Source organism: Lingula anatina, chromosome 1, assembly GCF_051362555.1.
Source record: "Lingula anatina isolate TDL-2025a chromosome 1, LinAna3.0, whole genome shotgun sequence".
Taxonomy (NCBI): Eukaryota; Metazoa; Brachiopoda; class Lingulata; order Lingulida; family Lingulidae; genus Lingula; species Lingula anatina.
This window is the reverse complement of record NC_141767.1, coordinates 5,316,592-5,334,280: the sequence shown is the minus strand read 5'-3', so window position 1 is coordinate 5,334,280 and position 17,689 is coordinate 5,316,592. Positions and strand designations below refer to the sequence as shown.

Here is a 17,689-nt window from a genome sequence, read left to right as displayed (position 1 = left end):
GTCAAGATATTGAACTCGTCGGGAAATGGGTAATGCACGGACGGGTTCATTTTTTCCTAACATGCCAATTTTCGACTGTTTATAGTATTTATGCACTGCATTCACCGTGGTAAATAAATATTTATGTATAGAAAAGAAGGAAAACCATATGAACTTTGAACAGTATTCTTAAAGTACATAACACTTTAGTTGTCACAGGAAAGGAGAGGCCATTGTGACAGATGAAGTTGATTGTGCTCTGTTTACCACAACCGACGCAATTTACCTTAGATCACAGTTGGAGCGATCGTAGAATTTCTGCTTTTATGGAGCGATGTACTGGCGGTTTACATGTTATTGATATTGTTGGCCTGAAACTCCCAAAACGCTTATGTAAACTGTGTATTAAATACATCTTTTAATAGCCAGAGAGCGTCTTAATCTGAATAAGTGAAATGAAAAAAAAAAAATTAAAAAATAAATGAATAAGATTTTTAAAAGTGTGCGAATCCACGGCCAATCTTCCGGATCCTACAATGCCATATATTATTATATAATTAAATCCTCAGATTTAAAAAGTAGGCCTATCCAACTGAAAGTAAATCAAAGTAGGCCAAGGCTATTTTACACATCTTTCTTTTGCATTTTGCTTCTTTATCCCCAATTATGACCGTAACATTTAGGATAAACACCGTCCAGCGACAAAAATCAGAGCTGCCACCATAAATCTCTTATTCCCTTGGTATTTATATTTCTTGACGCTGCAAGTGAAATTTGATACATGGAGTGACCCACATACTAATACTGATTGTTTTGTGAAGCTGCTAGAGACCAAGTACAGATACAACTGCAGAATGGAGTCTTTTTGGCAGATTCTTGTCCTCATGTTCATCATGTCAGTCTTAACAGATGGTGCTCCTAAAGAAGGTAGATAAATCATTCTCTCTCTCTCTCTCTCTCTCTCTCTCTCATATACTTGTACATATATAATTTCAAATATTTTCTTTTATTCAGAATGTAAGACCAATGGCGATTACTTGGGCGACGATTCTGACCTTTGCAAATTCTACCATTGTGTTTGGGGGAGGGCATACTCACAGCCGTGCGCGCGAGGCACCAGGCTACCCTGTAACTTCACCCGCCAGCCGCCCAACTCGGGACTGGGAACTCCTTGCAGGCTACGAGGAACAGAATGCGATCCAACCGTTGTGTGCGACCAACCTAACGGAGAAATGCCATTCACCGGAAGCATACCATAGAACAACATGATTGGAGCTCATGGTAGCAGAGTCAATAATACGAGTTACTAGACTGAACTAGGCGAACAACCTGTCCAAGACGAAGTTATCTGGGATAGCGCACGCTCAAATCCTGAATTTTTTTTTTTTTATCAGACAATATACTTGATTGAAATTTACATGCGCAAAAAAGGATATACTACCATAGTTGTAGGAACTTTGACAAACGTTTTCCCCGAATTGTTCTTTAATGCACAACTTGTACTTTGCCCAGACATTATATGTGTTTGATAGCTGAAAATACTGTTCTATGTCGACCTGTACACTGTAGTACATAGACAGACAGACCTACAGTGTGCCTCTTGGGATCCGCGGGTACAAGGGCAAAGGCTGATGTGAGAGATGTGTGCGCTTGCTGTCTTACGCTCTCTCTTTCCTGTTAATTAACAAATGTCGCAACCAAACCACGTTATTATATAACTTCTAAAATGTACAACCTTACTTAAGCTTTGTTTCAACCTCTTTCCCAATCATTCATTTGTAATAATTAAAGGAAGCATGTAATCATTAGTTAAGTCATTTTATTTCAAGTTTGTATAAACAAATTTTAAGTATGAATACCTATATATTTATAAACTCAACAATTTATCAATCAACGCCTCATCAACAAGATTTTTAAAAATGCTCTTAACTGAAACAAAAAATGATCCTTAAAACAAATTAAAATTACAGATATATATCTTAATCTCAGTAAAATGGATGATAAATATCAAACAAATAAATAAACTGATAATACTAAAATTGATTAAAAAGATAAGTAAATTAATTATTGTCGCTCTGCGAACCCGACCTTTGTTAATCTGGATAAGTAATGAACTTACAATGGAGAGATTTCACTTTATGCACAATGATTTTTGTACTCATGGATAACGGTTTACCATCTAACGAAGATATGATTGTCCTCTGTTATTTTTTTAGATGAATGTTATTAGCGAAGCATCTAACTTTACAGACGAGAAAAGTACAATAGGGTCATGGTCTATGTGAATTAGAATCATCTGAAATCAACATGGTAGAAAAATGCACTTTTCCCCGTCTCCTTTCGCGTCAATTAGCCATTTTCGCAGGCTCACTCAAGCTATGTCTTATGATACGATGTGGCGGTACGAAACTGTGGCGTTCGTGGCTTAGGAATGGAAATTTTCCTCTTAATAAACGTTGCACTTTTTATCTGCATTCATTGTGGAGCCTGCTGGACAGCTAAATGCCTGCACGAACTCATCCAACTGTGCTAAAGCCGTGTTTACTCTGCAAATAACAAGGGATTCGTGTCAGAAATTACTGTCACATCTAATATAATAATATAATAATAAGATTCTTATATGGCGCCTTACATTCTATCTCAAGGCGCCTTACAATAATGGCTGATATACTAAAATCATTCAAATGACTACAATATTTAATCTTAAACTCTCATTGGAAACCATGAATGAACATAATGCGCGTCATATACATGTATACAATCTCAAAAAATTCAAACAAAGAAGGTGGCAATTAAAGTGCTTTTATCTGTTCTTCATGTAATAGCTGTAATTAAAAATCGCACCGTCACCACAGTGTTGTAATACATGTACATTTGTTTGTTTGTTAAAACTCACTTGAAACTCTCTGGATAACTGCCCTGCATTGCCTGGGAATATCCGTATCCCTCATTCCTGTTGAAACAGTTTGTCTAAAAGAAAGGGAATAATGTATTATTTGCCGTACCAATTTATTTAGGAAATTAAATGAAGAATTTCCTTCTCCCACCGACACACCTTCCAGCTACATATACACATGTACAACAGAAACTGGAATTATAACAACAATGTTAATGCAAAAGGTACAGAGCGTTTCCTTTTTAAAAATCTTACGAGCAGCACCGATTCTCCATTTACCTGTGCGTAACTGATGAAGAAGGCCTGCTCGTTATTTTTATTCAGTCCTGGGACTTGCTTCTCTGCTCCATTCTGACTGACCCAATCTTTGTACGCCTAAAACGAAACAAAAGTAATGAATAAATAGGACTAGACAACATTTATCAGGTCAAATTCTAAGCGCCCATCATAATAAGCAAAGGATTTCATGACTGGTCTACTCTTCTGACATTTCAGATTTATGCGTCGGTAGGGTGCTCTTACATAACTTCGTCATTTGAAATTTACTAAATTCTTTATAACAAAAAAAAACAAGATATTTCCTGAATAACTATAAAAACGTTCAGAGAACGAAGATTTCTATAAAGGCAGCTCTGTTCAAATCACCATTAACTAGTTGCACTTCAATTCACACAAGACCACAACAATCTAATTGATAATAAGTAATAAAAACATGTCTGACCTATCTGGAAAAATTTATCAAAATCCTGACCAAAAGAATTTGGATTAAAGTGTCAACTAATAAACCAATTAAGACAAAAACATAACCTTGGGGCAAGTAAAGATAATAATGGAAAGTAAAATCAGCTTGATTTAACCGGTAAAGAACAAGTGTTGTCTGTCCACTTACGTAGTAGGCCATACGCACTCCCGCTGTTTCCGTCAGCCCTTCAAATGCATACCGTCTGGCATTAATTGGAACTTTCCTCTGAAAAAAAAAAAAAAAAAGAATTCAAAACTAGAACTGAAAAATCAAACTTGGGTTTTAACTAAATATGTTGCAGATATTACCGTATATATACATTACTAAAAATTTAAAAACAAACTTTGTTTTTCTCACCGTTTCCACCGTGCCCTCGCTGTTAGGTATTCTGAAGCCCACAGTCATATTAGTATAGTAGTCGGACACGCAGCGTTTGCTTTTCAAATAATCTACTGTAGTTTTATTACTCCACCAGTCAAATACAGTACCATTCTTCAGGAAATAGCCACCTGGTGGGAAAGGGGTGTAAAAAGTGAAAGTCGTGATATTTTCAGTAATGGTAATTATTTTAAGATGTTTTTAAAGAAAAAGTGCCCAGCACAGCGAGATAAACAGTCCCTTTAAGAACGTTATTATTATTTTTTTTAGGAAAGACAACATTTCAAATTATTTTCAACGTATACAGGATAGCAATATTATTACCATTCGGCATGAGGACATGAAATGTACGAGAACAATATAAACCAAATACCAATCCAAAGATACTAGTAGACTGTATACTTGCCATACTCATCGATGCCGTGCATTAGTTCGTGTGCGACAATGGAACCCATGGCGCCAAAGCGCGCGTGCTGGGGCATAATTCTGGTATAGATAGGGAACTGAAACAACCCTGCCGGGACGATGATCTCGTTCCAAGGATTGTACATGTGGGCTACCACGTCATAGGTGTTATAGCGCCATTTAGTCTTGTCTTGCCCTCTTACCAACTGGTTTGTCCAGTCATTTTTCTCAAAAGCGTTCATGCTCAGGATGTTTGCGAAGTAGTTTGTTGCATTGATTTTCAACTGAAAAATAACGAGTTTGTTTTAACTGCCCGTACGTACTAAAACATCAGAACGCACGATCAGTTTGTAAATATGTCACTTTTGAAAAGAAGAAAAAAAGATATGCTACTCACAGAATCATACTTCCTGTCCAGGTAGTCGTGACTGACAGCAGCCGTGTCATAGGCAATTTTGTCTACCACTGATTGCATCTGTAAAACAAAAGACAAATTCATGGCGCAAATAAATTATTTCCCTCTCAGTTTATGTATAAATGTCTTTGTTTATGTATATTCATGAACAAATACGCTCTTTCTTACTTTGGAAAATCAGATCCTTCAATTCCCTAACAAATTTCAAGCGCTGCTGCCTGCACCATAAATAAATAATAATAACAAAATACCACAATAAATAATAATAATAAAATACGTGATACTACTTTCATTTACAGAGATAACTTTCACACAGTGGTTTTGACCCCTTTCCCATAGATTCTTTCCCATAGACGGGGAGGCACAACCCTGTCCACATTGAAATAATAAATTGTACCTTCGAACTTGCATATTTTTTGGTCGATGCATCCATCCATGTCGCCTGCTGAATGCGAGTCGCAATGGTTTGCTTCAGTCGAGAGACTATAGCGTCAACCTAGATTATGTGAGGAAAGATATTTATCATTTCAGTAGAACCGTAAAAATAAGCACGTTACTCCTTTGTTAAAATTGCACTGTGAGAAATTTAGAAAGTAAATTCCTTGAAATTAAGTTTTGGAGGTATTTGTGAAAAATTCCATTAAAATAATTCACAGGTATATTTTAAAAATTTTACACATCAAAAGTGATAAATATGTGAAAAATAAACGAAAGATGTTATTCAATTTTAACCCCTTAACAGTGCTCGTGCCAGAAAATGATACATTGTGATTTGCTTACTGACGGACAGAACCTGCTAGAAAATATCAACTAACACAGCAAGTTTGTTTGGCAGTTAAGGGGAGATTATGCACGGCATCGAAGGAGGCATGAGCAATACTACACATGGCATAAAAAGGTGGACAAATATGTGCAGAACAAACAGAGATCTCTTACAACAACTGAAAAGTTAAAATCATCAAAACAACCATACCTCGCTTTTGGCATTATCAGCAAAATGGTCTTGGACGAACAGTGCCCCGAGAGCATCGGGCATCTTACTCTTCATGTAGTTAAAACAGAAGCGATATGTCCCCAAGAACTGAGCCCTGCCTGTCCTAGCTACGTAGAACTCTCTATTGGCATGGACGTATTCCCAAGACAAGTCCTGGGCATATGCCTGCATCAGGCGCCACATCAGGTAATTATTCAGCACTCTGAAATAATATTCAGATTTGGAATTATAGTTAAAATTATTTGTTTTTCAGAAGAAATGCAAATTGGGTAATTAAAATTCATAAGACCAATATGTGGAGCATTGAAGATAAACTTGAGAGATTTGAAGGATTTTTTATTTCAAATTCTGAGAAAATATAGCTTCAGCTCTGCTTTGGCTTTTCGGATAGGTGTTCAAAATTAGCATTTTCACGAGAAGTTATAATGGCATAGCACCTTATTTTCTTGTTTCTACCCAAAGTTTTCTTAAAAATAAAAAAACATGCATACATGTATTTTTAAGAACATTTATGGATTTAATAACTTGATATAGAGGTCGAGTGCGATGACACTACTTGCACTTGCTTTCTGTTTGGCTTTTTCTTTTTTTCGAGACAACATCCACGTATACTCAGCTATAGTCTATGACGCAAATGAACATTCGACACACGTCATACAGATCTAGGAATTAGTCTAATACATTCCTTGTGATGAATTGTCACCATGTGCGACGCCATTATTTTGATAACAGACGGCTATTCTCCTAAGGGTTGTACCTGATTACTTTGCTCATTATTTCAATCATTATTTTTTAATATTGAGAATCCTATCTTGCGATGCGAGCTACACGGGGGGAGCGTCTGTTACTGTGCTTATGTGAGGTGCTGTCAGAGGTTAAGAAGTAAGACTTTTTGAAAATTTATAACTGGCAAGCTTATTTTGCACCAAAATTATGTCTTTACTTTGCCCATGTAAAATTTATGTCGTTATGTACGTAAAAATGATACATGAATGCGTTTCATAAATGATACGGTATTCTTAGGCAATACCCTACCTTGTCTTCGAATTAGGGTCCCAGTTTTTAATCATATTGCTCATCTTCTGGAGGTAGTCAGCCTCTAAGAGCACGACATACGTGTCTCCGTTCACATTATTACTACCAAACATGTACTGGAAGAAACTGACCCAGTTCACCTGTAAGTATGACAAAAGATAAATTATAAATTGTAAAAGAAACAGGTGAAGCAGCATCACATTTTCTAGGGCTCGCTCTCCCCCCCCCCCCCCCTCTCTCTCTCTCCCTCTCTCTCTCGTTTGGTTTGAACCTGTGTTATATCTTTTGCCTTTATTGGTCCCTTGACTCGTTACAATTTCTTCACGACAGAAAGTCTTACCTGGTCAGCTACTGTATTGAGTTCTGAGATTTTCTTCCTGTTTCCGGGAGCGTGAGGGTCTGGGGAAGGCTGGGTATAGGCTGTTACCTGCAAATTAGAAGAAAGGTGCAGGTAAACAAAAGTGTAGCTATCTATGTGGATGGTAGGCTCAGGATCACGTGCCCCCCCCCCCCTCATCTCCCTTTGACCTTGCTTCTGTTCATGGACATGCCATTGGAAAATAAACGAAATTTCAAAATATGTCGGAAAAAATCACTCCACGATCTTTTCTTTTTTCATTGTTTTGTAAAACTATCCTTTACTTCAAGGATGTCTTGGTTGTTCAATATTACAAATACCACTTAATTGGCTTATACCTTGCCAAAGGGGCCTGGCAACGGGGTTGGATCTTACGATACATTCTTTATATTATAACTACAACCATATTATCACTATTTTCAAATTATCAAATTTGGTTAATTTTTTATGATAACGCACAGCCCGTACTTACATTGGCTAACTGGTACTCAAATTGATAAGCGTCGTTAACAAACTGTTCGATGTTGATCTTCACTGTGTTGTCTGTGGGGTTCATAGCATTATCTCTCACCATGTAGCCGGCAACTGTTCTCATGAAACCCTTGTATGCATCTTGTACCTAAGTAACGAGGGAATGGATTTTAGAAACATCTCTCTCTCTCTCTCTCTCTGTGTGTTTATTTTCCCTCTTAGTATGTGTAAAAATATAGCAAATGTAAATGTGTTTCCTTGATTGAATGCTTATTGTTAATAAGTGCGTTGAAGTGATAACTCTCTCTACCCTATATAGATATGTCAACAAATTATCTGTCCTCAAACATCGACGACCATCCCTAATCCACATTTATTATGAACATGCAAATCCTAAATTCCTTTTTTTTCATTCAATTCAACTTTAAACCCGTACTAATAGGACATCGCATATAACTCAATTAATATACACAATCCTCTGTCGTTTCTTGTTTTCTGTAATGCGTTTATGTTTGTATTGCATGTATATACTGTATTTTACAAGTAACTGATTGAAGACATGGTTTGTCTAAACTACAGTGCTGATAACACACAAGGACTGCTTAATTTTGACGCATAAACTTAACCAAAATCTAAGATACTACTAGCTTTCACATTTAATACACACACACACGCACGCTCACGCAAGCATACGCACAAATACACACGCACACACACGAGCGCGTACGCACACATTTATATCCTCCCATTTTCAATGACCTCTGCTGGAAGAACTCTCACCTTAGCTGCATATGAAGATGTAGAAATGTAGTATCCCCAGTACATGCCAAGACCACTATAGTCAATCTAAAAAAAAGGATGATACTATATATACAAATTGCAGTTATCTAGATATATTTCAAAACCTTATTATACACGAACACATTGAATGCTGTGTGACACTTAAGCTGATAACGATTCCAGGAGGGGTTTGCAAGGGGGGGGGGGGCAAAAAATATGCTGCCCCTCGTTCCACGTTCCACTTCTGAAATTCATATATATAGCATTTAGCTTTGGCACCACTTACAGCCTATCCCAACAGACCCAACTGATTTTCATTAAATCATCACAAGAAATGCATATTTTTACAGAACATTTAGAACCAAAAATGTTTTTGGTGTGGATTTAAATATACTTTATGTAATACTATTATTTGTAGCCATCGTTTGGTTGAATTTCATAGAATAATAATATTAAGATATTGTATTTTTACCGTATTATAGGACTACGGTCAGCAAATTTATGAGTTATTGAGTACAGGGTTTGAAATTGTGGGCGGCGGTTCTAACCGCAATGGGGGAAGAAAGACTTTTAAAATGATATCTTTGAATACAGAAAAACTGATAACTCCTTAATGCAATATCAGCAGTGCTTTGATGGAGCATATGTACGCCCATTTTCCAAATAATAAATAAATAAATAAATAATAATAATAATAATAATGAATAATCATACAAACAGATATGCTGTTATGCTGTCTTCCCTGCACAGACTTTGGTATAGGCACATCCCACCCCACCCCACCCCACCCCACCCCGCCCCCCTTCTTGCATTCTTTAAGACTTTTTCAGACTTTAAGCGACTTATGCACACTTCGGAGACTTTGGAAAGGCTTCCCGCATCAACATGCCCAATAGTTATATGTAAGCGTGATGGAGGATATATGACCGACCTCAACCACTCTCTTGCTGGTGTCCAACTCATCGGGGGCGACGGTGTACGAAAAGAGGGCGTTGATCCAAAAGTCCACGTGAACCTTCTGCAGCGCATTTTGGAAGTCCCAATTTGATATCCCCATCGTGTTAAACACATACCACGGGCCTATCTGGTTTACCAAATCTATCATTGGCTTTCCGCCCGCTTTTTGATTTTCGTATCCGTTCATGCAAGAAGAAAAAAGTTCCTTAGCTTTTCTTTCATATGACCAATCCACATTTCGCTGAAGAGGTGCGCCTAATACCCTTCGCAGTTTGCCTTCGTTAAAAGTGGCGGCGTCGCGTAGTACCGTCCTTTCATTATTACCGCTCGTAATTTGTGCAAAGTTAGGAAAATTGCCACATGCAAAGGTATGGAAGTCATCACAGGGATTAACAGAGGCATTCATAAAATTAATCATCCTTGACGCCTCCCGCATACATCCTTTAGTCAAGCATAAATCTGGAGCAGGAGGCGGATTGCCGACACCAGCGGCAAATAATGCTATAACTACAATGGCAATTAGAAAGAACACCACTGCCACGACACCGAGAATTGTCTCCCTGGTCGACAATTTGTTGTCTCCAAAAGTCATGCCGAAGTTACTGCTAGGAATCACTTTTTCTACGTCGTTGACGCTGTTTACAATATCCACTTTATCTGAATTAGCCATCTTCGCTTTGAGAATTTTTTTCCCAAAACGAAATTATGGAAAAGCATTAACACCCGCACTCCACCACGATGAAGCGTCCTCCTGCTGATGATGATGGTTGTTCAAGTATATTGGGGGCGTTTTTCCACCTTTGATTAGAGCAAAGGTTGGACGAACAAAGCGTAGGACAAGGGTGACTCTTATCTCTTTTGTAAACTCATTAAATCTACTTGCGCCTGGACTATCTATATTTTGTCCTCAAAATTATTTACCACTGAGACACAGATAGTAACTTATCTTTATTTATATGTCAAATTTTTATTTTATTTATATAAATGCTGTAATGTTTTATTTTGTTTTCAATAAACGCTTTCGTAAATCATAATATTTTAAGCGGAGGCATGACTGATAATCGTCCATCCCCCCCCCCCCCAACACCCTCTAACCCCAACTGCGACCTTGTCTTTCAAACAGTTTGTGCACTCATATCTGATACTGATAGATTTGTCCAATACATTTAGCCCATAGACATGACAAAGAAATCTTAAGTTTTTAAATGCAAGTATCATTTTTATTGAACATACTTCACTAAGGAAAAACGCCCTATTAGAAATATGACGAAAACCAAGTAAAATTCCATCGCGTCTAAGGGCGCGTTCCCCATGAAACTATCGTTTTACATGTAGATCGATCCAACTCCACTCAGATTAATTGATGTCACGCCTCCTCGAGCAGCTAGGGGGTGATCAACTTTCAGGTGCACTGCGTTTTGAGTGCGACCGAACGCATTACAGACAGTTAAATAGTACTATTTAAAGGAGACGCAACATTAAAGTAAGAATATCATCAGTTAAAGTTATGTTCTGATATTAAAAGTGCAGCAGGGACTGGGCACCATAAGGCACGGTACTCCGCCTTATCTTATCATACCGTACCAGGGCGTTCTTCACCTCTTATATCTACCATATACACATTAACATTTCTAACATCTCGAATAGGAAACTTAGTGAAACAAATACTGATGCTGCTCAATGCACATATCCCAGTGGCAAATCTTAAATGTTCAGAAATTGCAATAGGTCCATTGCTATAAGAAGAAAACTTAATAATAACCCCCGCCCTCTTGCAGCGTTCTACACTGATATGGTATTAAAAAAACAAGTTTTCATTTCATTAGCTATTTAACAGGCACACTTAACTTGTGAAACTGGTGTGAGAGAGGATGTAGTTTTTTTTCAGCATGACAATGTAATGCTACAAGCAAAAAATTTAATAATGATTCGTGCGACCAAAAGAAACACCCCTCCCCCCCCCCCCCCCCCCCCCACACACACACACACACTAAAAAGGGGGTTCAGTGCTCTCAGTTTTGGCGGGAAGAAAAAATAACCCTCAAATACAAGTCAGTTTTTATCCCTTCTCCTTGTGAAATATACAAAAAAATTAAATACTTAATCCAGCACATCTCAACCATAAATACACCGATTTTCTCAAGGTGCTGTTCTCAGCACCTTTATCAGAAGGGGCGGATACGACCCGTAGTCGTCGCAAACCATACCATGCATACTAAAGATGGTCATCGTGAAGGGGGCGTATACTGTGCACATGTACCGGGTAGTAGTAGACCTTGTGATAATTTTGCTGTTATTCCCGCTACAGCTTATCAGTTATTGATTTATAGAATGTAACATGTTTGCAATCATTGTAATAGATCAATAAGAAGTGCCTTCTAGTTGATAATTAACTTGGTGTCTTCTGTCGGTTATAAACCATTGATAATACCAGCCTGGTCTTTCTCGCGTAATCTATATGATCTCCTTGTGTTGAATTGATTTTACTACCTGCGTGATAAAATGAGGGAGTTAACACGGAGAAATATTTCAGTAATTTTTTTCTATGAGATTCAGTAGAAGGATTTAACAGTTATTTCAGGCAAAAATCGTTTGTGTGTGTGTGTGTGTGTGTGTGTGGAGGGGGGGGGGGGGTAAAAGCATGGGCTTAACAAGTCGCCGAGCGGCAAATACCAACAAGGCTAATATACCATGAGATATAGTATAGCACTCTCATTAACTGCCACTGGTGGGCAGAAGGATATCATTAAGAAAATACCAAATGAACAAATCCACCTCCAAGAGCAACCGCCAAAAGTGTAGGAAAAACCAGTTAGCCTAGGAAAAGAGAGATACTTTAAGTCACACATCCATGGCCGGGGTTCCTAATCAGGTCCTCACTATACCAGACTGATTTTCAATAAGCACCGAATTAAAATCAAAAAGTACAAGTAGAAGTTTGGTTAAGTAAAGAATTTCAACTGTTGTGTTCTGCACTCAAATTAATTGTGGAAGGATCTTCCAACAACAAGTATTAGCAGCCCAATATTTCAATGCCTCACTCATCAGAGAATGCGGCTAAAGGTGATACATATATAATAGCCTCGTATGCTATACAAAACTGCAGTCAGACCGTCGAGGGTTGAAGCTTACAAAACACGCAAATGACCATAATTACCATTATTACAATTTATGTATCATACGGAATTTACGTCGAGCAATTGAAGTATATGTACCTCTGTATGTGCAGTACAGCTTATTGCATCGAGGGTTGAAACTAATCACTGATCAGGAGGTCAACACTAATGAACATAATTACCATAATCACTATTGTCTTTATGCGGCAGGTTCTATGCAGGGATACATTCTTTCGGTTGTACTATCCATGTATATGCATGTGCACTGTAGAACAGGGTCTAGAGGATGGCAGTACCAACCTTGGGAAAGTTTCTGAATTTGATTTAACTTATAAAAAAGAGAGAAAAGAACGTTGATAAAGCAGCAGTGCTTTACTCAAGTGGTACAGTTTTGTAAATTCATTAAAACAATAATTTGGCACATGTTTAAGTGATTACAGCCGTTCATCTTCTCCAAAAAGTATATTTCCTGAGGTAAACGACACTTTCCCCATATTAACAAATTGTTAATGAATCCGTTCCGACATTCATAGTTAGTACCCCCCCTTTTTTTCCTAAAAGTCTTTTTTTGTAATAATATCTTAAGAGATTATTACAGAGGGTAGGTATCTATCGTCTCTAGACCGGTCGAATTGAGACGAGATTTAATTACTGTGCCCCTGCAGGGACGACGCGTGGGGAGGCGTGAAAGAGGCGGAGAGACCATTACAGGATTAAGCGGTCTTCCTATCATGTAGGTCCGCCATATTTAGGCCGTGGACCAGCTAGCACTCGGCTCTTCTCATTCTGAATGGTCCCATAGAAAAAGGCTTCGCTGAGTATCAGTAAGTAGTGTTTTGGAAGTTGCATCTTAAGTTTGGAGCGTTTTATCTACCAAGTATAAATAGCTATAGATCTAACTCAACATCTCGATGATACTGTGACGTTTGTCGCAAAATAGAGGCCACCAATACAGATAAATTTTTTAAACAACTAACTGACGGACACTTCTCACGAAATGTCCACCCTTTCCTACCGGAAGGGTGTAAGATAATCACGGATTAGAATGCCACACCCGTAAAATAGATCGAAATACGCATGCAATTTGTAACTTTTTCATTTCTCAACTCTCTATATTCATGAAAATATTCTTAAATATTACATCTATTGTGTCTCACCTGGAGTACATTCTTGCTTGAATCATACCAATCCGAACCTATGTAATATGTAAATAAAGCGTTTGTCCAAAAATCCACATGTGTTTTTTCCAATGCGTTTTGAAAGTTCCACGTATTTTGGATATTAGTATCGAAAACGTACCAACCGCCGAGACCGTTCGAGCTCATAACAACATTTTGGATGAACGGTTGTGCGTAGTTTCGTTCTCTAACATACGTGTCAATGCAGGAACTGAACAAGTTTTTAGCTTTCTTTTCCGACGCCCAATCTACAGTCCTCTTTATTGGTTGTTCTAATATGTCTTGCAGTTTTTTCTGGTTCTGGTCATATATGTTCCACAATATGGTTCTCTGGGAGTAGGAATGAAGCGGATGCCAGAGAGGCCACCGGCTGCAGGCGTAAGAAAAGAAATCGTCACACGGTTTCACGGACAAGTTCATGTTGGACAGCATATAGGCAGCCGTATCAAGACATCCTTGCTCCAAGCAAATATCTGGATGACTTGGGATGTTAACCCCCGGGGATGTCTGGGCGGCCGTACCAGGGCTGTTACCATTTCCTCCCCCTTGGTGGGCGTAAACCCCAACCAATGCAGCCAAAGCAATGCTGACCACGAGTACACTCGCCAAAACACCGATTAAAATTATTTCTCTCCTTTTCATTGAATAATAAATAAACTTAATTGGATTTCCTGATGGTTCATCGTCGTTTTTAAACGGTTCACCAACCCCTCCCATTTTTTTCTACGTCCGTGACTGATGTGACTGCTTGAAGAGTAAAATCATGTACAATGAAGTTTGCATATTCTAGATGGTGTTTTATACCTACCTTGCCTGCATAATTCATTTATTGGGGGCTCTAAAATCACATGATATCAGATCGTGTGAGGACATAACAGCCACTTAATTGACACGACCTATACAGCTACAACATAATTCTGCATTTAAGACTGTTCATATTCCCTATTTGCTTCAATGTCTACTTTATTAGTTTTCAATGGATTTTGAGATAAAATCTGGGCAAAAGCTTATCAAAATTTGTCTTTTGTTAGAAAGCCGTTTCTACTGTGTGTGTTTGAGCCCCGGATGAAAGGAGTTTTGTCAGCGTCCTTGCTGAAAAAATAATTGAACAAATTTATATATTAATTTATATGAATCAAAATTATATGAAATGAATAGCTATGTCCCTGAATCGTGTTAATTTGATAAAGAGGATTTTATCTAGGACATTGGCCGACCGACCCCAAAATGAGTCGAAACTTTAATGTACTAGTGGTAATATCATTTTGAATGCATTGATTGATGCTTCACTGAACATAAGTGGATAGTTCTTGGAAATTAAAATTTGGTGTGTCTTTATTCAAGCCTTGTAACCAACAATTGCCGTTTTTGAATTGCAGCCGCGGATTAGTGTTTATATTTTCCGAATTCGTGACTTACACCGCGATTTTATGGTCCAACTGCAAATATACAAGAGCAAGCATCGCATTACTAACTGCAAACAAATTGTGAGGTTTTACACAGCTTTCATCTGGGTCTCTCGCTGTTTACGTACATTTTTTGTTCTCGACGCAAACTATTTCAGTTTGGCAGCAGATAAGAAGAACTGCACGCGAGTGTATCCGGAGATGCACAGGTATTCATTTCAGTAACGAAAACGATGAAATTCTTGACGTCTATAACAAGGCGCAGTAAAGTGATTGGTGCGTTACTGAAAAGTGTTTGGAAGCGAAAGAGATATTGCTTGCTGTGCTCACTCAGGCCTGGACTACAAGTGGTAAATACTGGTAAGACATAAGTAAAAAAATCCTTTCAACGAGTGTTTCCACCAACTTGCAAATATTTGTTCCATGTTGAATGCTTTCACCAACTTACAAATATATATTCTGAATTAACGCTATTATTAAAAAATCAAAGCACCAAAATGAATTAAACTTATTTCTTTAATCTCCTATTCCTATAAATACCAGAGCAATGCGCTCTCGATAATTTCCAGCACATACGGAACGTGCCAAATAGGCAGGTGAGGAGACTTGTGGTTCGCAGTTAATAACAAGATGCTCGCGTTCAGGATTTTTACAGTCAAAACATGAATTCACAGTTTGAGTCATAAATTCGGCAATCGGAATCACTTATCCACAAGCACTATTAGGCTATCGCAATCACAAGTAACAAACGGCAATTTTGTTTACTATGCCTACTGTACAGAATATAATGACAGAGAAAGTATTCATATCTAGTTCCGACAAACAGTAACTTGTGATGCCAAAAGAAGTGATAAAATAAATTAATAAAGAGGCAAACAATAAATAAATATGTTGAGATAATTGATCGATGGGCACTTCTAACAGGATTTCCACCTATATTAACTTGATTTTCGATAAACACGGATTAGAATGCAACACCTGAACCCAAAGATAAAATAAAACGAAATGCGTATGCATTTTCTAACTTACTCATTTCTCCACTCCCTATACTCCTGAAAATGTTCTTAAATATTACATCTATTGTGTCTCACCTGGAGTACATTCTTGCTTGAATCATACCAATCCGAACCTATGTAATACGTAAATAAAGCATCTGTCCAAAAATCTACATGCGTTTTTTCCAATGCGTTTTGGAAGTTCCACGTATTTTGAATATTAGTGTTGAAAACGTACCAACCACCAATACCGTCCGAGCTCATAACAACATTTTGGATGAATGGTTTTGCGTAGTTTCGTTCCTTAATGTAGGTGTTAATGCAGGAGCTGAACAAGTTTTTTGCTTTCTTTTCTGACGCCCAATCTACATTTCTCTTTATTGGTTGTTCTAATATGTCTTGCAGTTTTTTCTGATTCTCGTCATAAATTTTCCAGAATATGGTTCTCTGGGAGTCGGAATGAAGCGGATGCCAGAGAGGCCACCGGCTGCAGGCGTAAGAATAGAAATCGTCACACGGTTTCACGGACAAGTTCATGTTGGACAGCATATAGGCAGCCGTATCAAGACATCCTTGCTCCAAGCAAATATCTGGATGACTTGGGATGTTAACCCCCGGGGATGTCTGGGCGGCCGTACCAGGGCTGTTACCATTTCCTCCCCCTTGGTGGGCGTAAACCCCAACCAATGCAGCCAAAGCAATGCTGACCACGAGTACACTCGCCAAAACACCGATTAAAATTATTTCTCTCCTTTTCATTGAATAATAAATAAACTTAATTGGATTTCCTGGTGGTTCATCGTCGTTTTTAAACGGTTCCCCAACTCCTCCCATGTTTTCTACCACCTTGAATGATGGCACTGTTCGAAGAGTAAAATCATTTAAAATGAAGCTCAGAGTTTCTAGATGGTGTTTTATACCTACCTTGCTTGCATAATTCATTTTTGGGGGCTGTAAAATCACATGGTAACAGATCGTGTGAAGACATAACAGTCACTTAATTGGCACGGCCTATTTAGCTAAACACAACCCTGCATTTTAGACTGTTCGTATTCACTATTGCTTCAATAGCTGCTAACCAAAAAGGTTATAACGATAATAATTAAAGAAAAGTGGATTGGCCTGTACATCTAACATAAGACATAAGATTTCATTCTTATACACCAAAACTTGTATGGTCATGATTCACCCCACAAGAAATGCTGATCAATGTGAATCTTGGCCAATATTTATGTAGATCTAGGAAAATGATATTTAGGCATTTAGAGATGTAGCTAAGATAAAACATTGTATGAAATCTTTTTAAAACTTTCTCCCTTTTCATAGTAATTCAACAAACCAAAGACTGAATGTTTGAAACAACAGTGGTTGAAAAAGATGGCACAAGGATGGATTTTTGATGTAAAAATTCACATAGAATTTTGAGTGTCTTTAATTAGAAAGAAGAAAGTTGCAATTAAAATGATACTTTTTGCCCGTTTTTCTTACAATTTTTTCATCATGTCAGCAATTTTAATAATATTGCCTTCATTAGAAAAATCAATATCTCCATATATTCCACTATTACTCACATTTCTTAATTCT

At 37.8% G+C, this 17,689-nt stretch overlaps 2 protein-coding genes across 3 annotated transcripts; one reads left to right on the top strand and one right to left on the bottom strand.

Moving 5' to 3' along the window:
• Positions 1-757: 757 nt before the first annotated feature.
• LOC147763862 (uncharacterized) lies at positions 758-1,787 on the top strand. Its single transcript, XM_087002303.1, has 2 exons — positions 758-906; positions 994-1,787. Exons 1-2 carry the CDS (start codon positions 834-836, stop codon positions 1,236-1,238), a joined length of 318 nt encoding a protein of 105 aa, XP_086858429.1. The 5' UTR covers positions 758-833; the 3' UTR covers positions 1,239-1,787.
• On the bottom strand, positions 1,779-14,475 carry LOC106157385 (endothelin-converting enzyme homolog). 2 transcript variants are annotated; one of them, XM_087002289.1, is made up of 14 exons: positions 13,684-14,475; positions 8,454-8,519; positions 7,675-7,821; positions 7,185-7,271; positions 6,845-6,984; positions 5,789-6,011; positions 5,213-5,311; positions 4,798-4,875; positions 4,402-4,684; positions 3,975-4,126; positions 3,765-3,842; positions 3,155-3,250; positions 2,876-2,949; positions 1,779-2,525 (listed from the first exon to the last, which is right to left on the bottom strand). In XM_087002289.1, exons 1-14 carry the CDS (start codon positions 14,419-14,421, stop codon positions 2,426-2,428), a joined length of 2,361 nt encoding a protein of 786 aa, XP_086858415.1. In that variant the 5' UTR covers positions 14,422-14,475; the 3' UTR covers positions 1,779-2,425. The 2 variants fall into 2 exon arrangements, with proteins under 2 accessions (XP_086858415.1, XP_086858416.1); XM_087002290.1 differs by lacking the exon at positions 13,684-14,475 and adding an exon at positions 9,385-10,208.
• Between the last annotated feature and the right edge of the window lie 3,214 nt (positions 14,476-17,689).